General features: G+C 40.5%; 1 protein-coding gene across 1 annotated transcript in view; it reads left to right on the top strand.

The window, feature by feature from the left end:
• The first annotated feature begins 3391 nt into the window (after positions 1-3391).
• LOC139694819 (uncharacterized) overlaps positions 3392-9833 on the top strand; it is a 59148-nt gene continuing 52706 nt past the window's right edge. The window contains exons 1-2 of the mRNA XM_071593337.1: positions 3392-3415; positions 5635-5684. Of these exons, the coding sequence (XP_071449438.1) occupies positions 3414-3415; positions 5635-5684 (52 nt within the window). The 5' untranslated portion in view covers positions 3392-3413. The remainder of the gene's footprint in view (positions 3416-5634; positions 5685-9833) is intronic.

The raw sequence follows: 9833 nt of genomic DNA, 5'->3' as shown, positions 1-9833 counted from the left end.
TAAATTCCCACAAAACATTATCCACGTCTGGCGTCCTAACGCCCCCCGCCGTGCGCCCCAGGGGTGTAGATGAATGTATATATTAAGCCTATTGTATTTGTGAATTGTCCGTCCGCAATGGGCAGAATAATAACTGGTAATAAGTCTGAATTTCATGTGTGCGCGACCTCTTATAACGTATTTTCTTGTCCTCTTTGTGTATGCACAGGGATAGCTGCTATAATCATGTCATACTTGTAATATATGTGGTAATGTGGCATGATTGGTGTTCGGTCGCCCCGTTTCCACGCGGATTTTGGTGGATCGCGGGGTGCCAGGTGCTTGAGGAAATCAGAGTGAATGTATGCACAGGATGCAACGCTTAAATCCGGACAAACACGCTTTTCCTCGAATGAGGTTTCCTCGCCAGGTAAGTGAAAACTTCCCCAGACTTCTACGGAGCATTGTACTTAGCCACAATATCGCAAACAGTTGTTCTGGGGTACCACCGGAAGAATCGAACTATTTCGAAATATAACGCCCACTAACGAACACTTTCGATAACAGCCCCTCTTCGATTGCACTCCGCACTTCTACATCTGCATCTACTCAATACCCCGCAAGCCGCCGCAAGGGCGTGTGGCGGGAGGTGTTAGGACACCACCCGCAATTTACAACAGAAAAAAACCGCATGCTAAAACCACAAATTCATGCATCTACAAAAAGACAGGCCATACATTCATGCAAGAACACTTACACCCCACACACATGCAAATACTCAAACTACCAACTGACATACACATGCACCTGAAAGTATACCTAACATCTTGGCAATGTTTAATTTTGTTCTGACTAGTTAATTCAATGTTTTTAATATTTATTAAATGGCTTCGATTTCTTACTATTATGATTTCTGATTGTTCGGGGAAAGAATGAGTATTTGTATCTATCTGCAGTGGAATCTATCTCCCTTATTTTATCTTTGTGATCTGATCTACCTAAGTAGTGAGGGGCCATTATAATTCCTTCAGTGTCATAGTTAAACTCGTTTGCTCTGAACCTTTCTAAAAGTCTAAGTCTCGCTTGTTCTCTCCGCACTTCAAGTGGTTCCCAGCCTAATTCCCATAAGAGACCTGTTACACTTGTGTTCTTATTATAACAATTTTTAACGAATCAAGCGGATTTTCTCTGGACTTTTTCTAATTCTTTTTTAAAAATAAAATTTTCTCCCAAGGATCCCAAATGCTTGCGGCATATTCAAAATGAGGTCTAACTAGAGCAAAATAAAACCTTTATTTAACTTTTTCATAACATTTCCCTGCCACACATAATATGAAGCCGAGTTTCTTTAAAACTGAACCGCATATTGTCCTGATATGTGCTCCCCATGAAAGGCGCGGTGTTAGAACAACCCCCAAATATTTAACTTGATTGGCCGTAGTCAGTACTGAACCCTCTATTTTGTAGTTTATATCCTATTCCTCGCTTCCTTTGTTCCAAAATTTCAAAACTGCGCATTTTTCTATATAAAGTGTTAATCCCCATTTATTGCACCATTCAGAGATATTTTCTAAGTCTCTAGAGAGTAGCTCGCGATCTAGTTGGCTCCTTATTTCCCTGTATATCACCGTGTCGTCAGCAATTAACCTCAGATTGCTACCAACGTGTGTGCTTAAGTCATTAATGTATATTAAAAACAGAAGAGGCCCTATTACACTTCCCTGGGGGACGCCCGAAGTTACATCTCTATCCGTTGACCACAGCCCATCTATGACCACTATTTGTTTGCGATTTGACAAGAAGTCTCTAATGCAATCAATTATTATCTCACTGATTCCATAGTATTTAAGTTTATGTATCAGTTTATCGTGTGGGACTTTGTCGAAGGCTTTTTGAAATCCAGGAATACTGCATCGACTTGTGTTGTTTTCTCCCCATTTAATTATATCGTGAATGAAGAGACCAAGTTGTGTTTCGCAAGATCTGCTTTTCCTAAATCCGTGTTGGTTGTGGATTAGTATTTTCCTACTTACAAGAAATCTCATTATGTTAGTGACAATAATGTGTTCCAATATTTTACAAGAGATCGATGTCAAGGAAATGGGTCGGTAATTGGTTGGTTTATCCCTATCGCCGCCTTTATAGATGGGAGTTATGTGGGCTAGCTTCCAGTCGCGAGGCACTGAGCCTTCTTCTATCGATTTTAGAAAAACAACATGTAAAAACGGGGCAATGTCTTCAGCTAATTCCTTTAATATTCAATGCCGATCTGACATTAACATCTGACATTAACATCCCGCTGTAACATCTAGGCTCCTTACTGTCGCATTTGAGTTTGGACAGGATGTGTGTCTTCATTCCTTCGCGTAAAATATTTAAGATATATTTCCAAGTGTTCTCTGTATTGGTTGTCAGTGTTTTTGTCGTACTTGTACGTAACATCTCGGCCATTTTGAGGTTATGACTGTTTTGCTAGATGCCTATAGCTTTCAAGAACGCCAATTGCGACCTTGATTAGAACTGCGATATGGCGGGGAATTCAAACTTAAATGTGTCCGGATTTAAGCGCCGCACCCTGTAGAATGACTGGTGACATGCCCTTGTAACGGGTTGCGGGGTATTGTGTATCGGAAAAGAAAATACTTGGCTCTTCCACATATATTTTATTATATACGACCTATGTTTTGACTCACAAAGTCATTATCAAGTACTTTGTAAGTCTTAGTAGGTATTTGTGCTTTTTAAGTGAATTCCAATGTCGTTTATAATAAAATTAACGTGGAAGAACAAAGTATTTTCTTTTCTGATGTGAATCGCTTCCTCAAAGTGACGTCTCAAACCATTGTATCCAGGGTATTGTGCGGATATACAATGCGTAGATATAAATGTATATATAATTCAAACAATCGAAGTCAGTTTTATAATAAACAATACATAAAGCATAGTTTACAACACATACTACTGTACGCATGCGTGAAGAGCCACTAATTACGTGGTTATAACCCCAACAGCGGTGGCGTGCCACGTTTCCACATCGGAGGCTGAGAGGCTCGAATTTGCCTTGGGTTTCAGTTAGTGCCGGTCCTCTCCCCGTTTTCATGCTGCCGAAGCTTTCACAGCCTTCCCCCCCCACTCCAAGCCCCCCCTACACTGCCAGTCCAAGTAGACAGTGCTCGCTCCTCCCCTCCGTCAGACTACAAGCCGCAGTTCCCTTTTCACCCTTCCCCCTTTAGTTCATTCTCCCCGCATTCACTCCCCTACTTCCCTTTTGACGCCCTTCTCAATCCTCTAGAAAAACCCTTTCCAAGCTGCCCCTACAACCAGCAGTTCTGTATTCATCAACCAACGACGTGAACCGAGTGCCGCTAGTTGGTGCCGGAGTTCAGTATTTGCCGTTGTAAAGCTTATCCTTATCCCTGCGAGTGTCTGGATTAATGTGAGTACTCTACAATATAATTAATATTGCTTATTTTGGGATTCTGCTAATGAACATACTCTCAGCTATTGAAGTATTTAATGTCCATGTCGTTTGAGCCCTTCATTAGTTCAAACATTTGATTAGTCATGTATTATACATCGAGGATGTTACTCTGGTGTTTAAAAGGGCGAAAACGGCTCGTTGCATTCACATATTCATAATATCGTAACGTCAGAAGATTGCAGTCCATATGCCGGTGGAATTTGGCTACCTGCAAAACTAATGTGTATGAAGAACGTAATTTTATGCGTTAATTTCCGGCATTGGTTTGTATATATAATGGAGTGTTCCAACCTCAGCGCCATTTCAGTGGATGGAGGCTTTTCCCCTCCTGGTAAATAATATATTGTTACGGCCCCATGCGATTAGAGCGCTTACATATATGTCACCGGCGGAGGGGGGGGGAAGCGTTGCCTGGCAACCAGCGAGTATAGAAAGCTGGAGGGGGTAAGGGGAGGTGCGAGAGAAATGGGAGGTGGAGTAGGAGTGGAGGGGGAGCGGTGTTGGAGGGGAGGAAGGCTGGAAGTACGCCAGATGGGAATACCCTCCTCAGAAGGGGGGTGAGGGAGGGAGGGGGAATGTTCCCCTTTGAAGCGGTGAAAAGAGGGGGAAAGTTCACTGGAACTGATATCTACTATCATTTTATTAACGAATGCAACTTGTAGCCTGTATCTGTTAATCATCGAAGCGCATGTAGTTAAGATTGTAAATGACGTGGCTTTATTTTGTTATCTTCTGTGGTCTTAGTTCACTGGCCTAAGTGCCATAAATCTTTAGGAATCCAAATCAATCACTTATATGGTAAAATGTAAGAGCACAGCAAGTTAGAATGTCAAAGTAGACAATAGTGTGACAGAGAATGCAGCTGAAATGTTTCCTCTCAAAAGAGTGTAGACCGTAAAATAAATAACCTTGGGGAATGTAAGGGCGGATGTACGCCGCGCTCTCATTCGCCTGACCTCTATGCTCCCCATACCACGCTCCCCGGGACGCCATGAAACCTGGAGTTGCTGGTTGGTTAACGGAAAGGAGGGGAGGGGGAGAGCAGATGGTAGGGAGGCGGGGCTTCACCTTCTGTCTGGTCTAGGCGATGCCACTTCAGAGTGAGGGGTGTTAGGTAGGCCGGCTGTGTGCTCCTGGGGAGGTAGGTTTTCAGAACGGAGTTGTCGCCTTTACTTCGGTGACGTACAGCGCTGCAGGCGGAAGTTGCCTGTTCATTCGCCGTGTGTTTTTGTGTGCGCGTGTTCGTGATTGTTTCAATAATCTATTAGTGCTGCAAAAGTGTGCAATTCTGTTTCATACCGCTGTTTATAAGTGGAAGGTATACTCGAGTGCTGTGTATCACGATGGTTCTGACACCTATTGGTAAGTTTCTTTAATTGGAAAACAAATCGAACGTCATTTATTTTCCTAAAAATGATCCCTGTCGTCTTCGGTTGTTATCAATTTATTTTTTATGATTAATTTAATCACGCACGTCACTATTGTGGCGGCAATTTTGCGATGTTGTTAGGATTGTTGTTATGATTGGAACGGAGGATTTGTCGGGATTATCTTTGAAGTTTATTTTATTATTTACTAGCGTTGATTTGAATGATTATCAGAAAAAACGAAATACTAATCGTAGTCAATGTAATTCATTCTGGGGAATCATAGCGATTATTAAATATTTGATGTAGCTTAATAAACTGCAGAGGCGGCGGCTTGTTTAAGTTTATCACAAGTACCTTGACTTCGATGAAATAGTTTGCTTCTGATGATGTTGACATTTTGGGTAAAAGTGTTGTCGCATCATTTTAGTTATTTATTAACCACGCTATACTTAAGTATTAAGTGCTCTCATGAATTCTCGTGACATTTATAATCCATAAGCTACATATATTTTCTCGTGCTTATTGAAAAGGTTCGCGAATATACTATTATCACATTGATTATTTTGCCGAACTCAGCTCGTTGCGCGTTTGTTTGCTCATGTGCTTGATTTTTTGGGCGCCAAATATGTCGAAAGAATTATTTGTATTATAGACACTAATTTTCACCGAGTGGTAAATAGTCCCCACAAAAGCTTCAACTTGGCAGTTAATATTGTTTTGAAATGTATGTGTGAAATATTGTCAATTATTTCCACCGGTTTTACCATTAAATGTTTCAAAGACATTATTAATTCGTCCTTTCAGGTTGGCCATGAGTGACTCAGACGCGGCAACGTTGAATGCTGATCAGAATTGTAAGTTTTCAATTAATATTTTGCCATTTCGTACAGTGGTAAGACGTAGCTGACAACACTGAAGTCCTTACGAAAGATGAGAGTGAAAACATCAGTTAGTATGTTATTTTTGTGTGTCGTGCGAAGAATCTTGCTTGATGTAATTTGTCTGTGCGTCTGAATGTTTAATATTTGGAACCCGGATGGAAAAATAATATACCCCAGAGCAGTAGTTGTTTGGCGGTTTTGTGAAATAGCGTGAAATTGTGCGCCATGAATTAACTTTTGAAAGGTGAGCTTTAGATATACTTATTCGTTTAATATGTGCTAATGGCGAATAAGCATACGAAGCAAGGAATTTTTAGTTGTATAGGCTTTTAATATTCTGGATCTATTTCTTGAACAACAGCCGTATTCACCCTATCCTTTTTCATTGTGTATTCAGGAAAAATTTAGGTATGACCTCCCTCCAAGCAAAAATATACTCGAGGGCTTAGCTAACATGGTTATTATTAATATATTCGCCATGTAATATTTACCAAGTGCGATGAATTGATGACCAGAACCATGCATCGCACTTGCTGAATTAAATACGGTTTTTTTGCTGATGTTTTGTAAGTAGTATTAATATTGTTCGGTGTTAGTCACTGTCACTTAAGGAATGCATGAAAATTTCTTCTGATTCTTCACTAATATACGCTCATGACTAGCCGAATAATATTAGATGCTATTACCTCTGCTAGCTATAATTAATGGCATTTATAAGGCATATGGCCAAGATGCTTAGAGTTGAGTTAGTCATTAAGTATTCTTCGGGAGCAGAGACTGGCTACTTAGCAACAATGACAGCAACCTTTTTCTCCAGTGTAATTCCTGTCTTCTGTCAGTACCCATTTTCTTCTTTCCTAAATTCTAGAAGAGTTTGTTATTATTTTTCCTACAGTCCATAGATTTGATACTTACTGGAGTGCTCTAATGCAATATCCTATCGGATATTGTGTAGCGAGTCAGTTGAACTCTTCATTTGTCTGTTCATTGAATAATATATGGCTCCAAAGAAAATTTTCTTCATTTGGAAACGGTGTGCTACCCAGATACAAGATAGTTCTTAAAATTCTTTCTTTTATCGCTTTTCTAATCAGTCCGTGATATATTTATAATATTAATTATTAGAACTAACGTACGATACTCCAAGTATAAATATTAAGCCTACGCTGCTGTGGCCCGGTCTACGCTACTGGCTGTGTGATCGGTCAATCAATATTTGAAGTTATTCCTCGAATCGTGAGGTATATGAAATAAGCAATGTGTGCACCTTTATTTCAGAAACTTAGTGCCCTAAGGAGGAGCTATATTAGAGGCTTTCAAATCTCCGTTGAGGGTTTTCAAGGACTGCATGACTTTAATAGGTATGCTCCTTTAAATTATGTTAAACATTTGTAAATGTTATCCCAGAATTTTTCCCAATGTACCAAGGGGACCTTTAGTCGTGTTACTGTGCTTTAATATTAACGTAGAAGGTATTTGTGGAGTTCTGGGCGATGTATTCTTAATATTTACCCCCTGACGTCTTGAAGTCCCATTATTGTTGCTCCTTAGATAATTGGCGGAAGTTATCGTGCAGCTGTTGTTGAAAGATGTTATGATATTTAATGGTAGGTATAATTTTGAGAACACATGATAATATATAAATTATTAATCCTATGTTGTTGCTGTAATATTTATAGATAGAGTTCACCCGTACTAAACCCGACGGCGTGTGAAATTCAAAAATCAGGGTAGGGGGGCCAGTTCCTTTCCCTGCGCCGGTCATGGTTTCTCAGGAAGATCTGGTACCCGAAATATCACATAGCTTGGGTGGAGCCGCAGGTGCCCAAAGTGCCTTGCTCGGGAATCGAACCCGGGACCCTTCGGTCAGCAGTCCAACGGAGGTGAGAGGTACGCGATATATATATATATACACACACACACACACACACACATATATATATATATATATGTGTATACATATATATATACATATATATATATATATATATATACACACATGTATATATACATATATATATATACATATATTTATACATATGTATACATCATCATGTGAGGACTACAGGACAATAAGTTTGATATCCCACGCAGCTAAAGTTGTTCTCGGGATCATAAACCAAAGGATAGAGAGTAGGGCAAATGATTACTTAGGGGATGATCAGTTTGGGTTTAGGAAGGGGAGAGGTATGCGTGATGCCATTGCAGTAATGAGATTATTAATCGAGAGGAATTTAGAACACAACCAGGAGGTATTTGCCTGTTTCGTAGATTTCAAAAAAGCGTTTGATAGAGTGAATTGGGAAAAACTAATGAGTTTATTGCAGGAAATAGGAATAGATTGGAGGGAAAGGAGGCTAATCCGCAGCCTGTACTATCCATTGCTCAGGTGCGGGTGGGGAACGGGAGTCTCGATGGGCAGTGTTAGGAATAGGTGTAAGCCAGGGTTGCCCATTATCACCGTTGCTGTTGAACCTGTATGCAGAGGAAATGATTAAAGAGGCATGGGAAGAACCGGAGGTAGGAATGAAAGTGGGCGGGGAATTCGTAAAATCAGTTAGGTTTGCTGATGACCAAGCTTTAGTTTGTCAGTCAGCCAAGGGGTTGCAAAGCATTGCATAGTGAATTGGAAATTCATTACAAAAGGTATGAGATGAGAATCAATATTAATACAGGTAAAACAAAGGTTATGCGATTTTCTAGAAAGAAAAAGGCTAAGGTAAACATTTACATAGGAGGGCAAAAACTAGAGCAGGTAGAACAGTTTACGTATCTCGGTAGTGTTTTGGACCAACACGGTCAAAGTAGTAGGGACGTAAGGAGAAGAATTGCACTAGGCAAAGAGGCGTTCACAAGGAGGAGGGAGTTGCTGAGAGGGACTTTGAGTAAGGATGTTAAGAAAAGACTCGTAAAAACTTTGATATGGAGCGTAGCTATGTATGGTGCGGAAACGTGATCATTGAGTAGGAGGATAGACGTAGACTGGAGGCATTTGAAATGTGTGTGTGGAGAAGAATGGAGAAGGTGAAATGGACAGAGAAGAAAACAAATGAGGAAGTACTTAGTATGGTGGGCAAAGAGAGGGGTTTGTTGGGAGCAATCCTATGGAGGCAGGAAAAGTGGCTGAAGGGGGTGTTGACCGGCAGCGGGATGTTGAAGACTGTAATTGAGGGGAGAATGTTGGGCAAATGAGGAAAGGGATGGAATAGGATAGGAATGTTGGACGGGATGTAGGGAGGAAGAAAGTACGCAGTGATGAAGAGAGACCTGATGTAGAGTAGGTTGTTGTGCTTTGTTAGGAGTCACAAAATATTTAATTAGTAATTATGTCCATCCATAAACCTACCTTAACCGGCAGATTACCTAATAATAATATATATGGGCTGACACAATATAACACAAATAGAATAGAATAGCAACATTTAAAAGGACACTCACACGGTAAATTGTTTGAGCTTTCGGCCCTCTCAGAGGCCTTCTTCAAGTAAGACTGAAAATATGCTCGAGAGTGGTAAGGGGTGTGGGCGGGGAGGGGAGGTGTGGAGGGAATGCAGGGAGGGAAATTAAATATGGCGGTTAAGGGTGGGAATTTTAAAGGAACGGAAGGATAGTATGTAGGCAGATTCACGAGTTCTCACCTCTATGTTGGTGGCTGAATCAGGTAGGGATTCTAGGATGCTTAGAGCAAAACACTGGTCGAATGAAAGGTTGTGGGAATTGGCATCTGAAGGGATAGGAAGAGAAGAGAGTGAGGCAGAATTGCAGGAGTACCGGGGATTATTCATTCGGATGGATAAGGGGGTAATACATTCGCCTATGTAAAAGGAAGTGCAATGTTTGCATGAGAAAAGATAAATAATGTTTTTTGAGAGGCAATTAGCATGGGAATGAGGTGAGGGGGCAATGAGGGGATGTAGGGAGAGGGGAGTAGGCATAATAAGAAAACAAACAATATATATTTAAAACTTCATTCAGCACAGTGTATCATAAACTGTTTGCCTTAAATGGAATGTCAAATTTTGTTTTTCATAAGCCAATTTGATCATCTTTTATTGAGTGTTGTGGTGCCTGAATGATGCTGTAATATGACTGTTGAACCCATTTGCAAGGATTATGGTTAAT

The sequence above is a fragment of the Hetaerina americana genome, unplaced genomic scaffold (genome assembly GCF_022747635.1).
Source record: "Hetaerina americana unplaced genomic scaffold, ioHetAmer1.1.p SCAF_56, whole genome shotgun sequence".
Taxonomy (NCBI): domain Eukaryota; kingdom Metazoa; phylum Arthropoda; class Insecta; order Odonata; family Calopterygidae; genus Hetaerina; species Hetaerina americana.
This window is presented reverse-complemented; position numbering and strand designations above follow the sequence as displayed.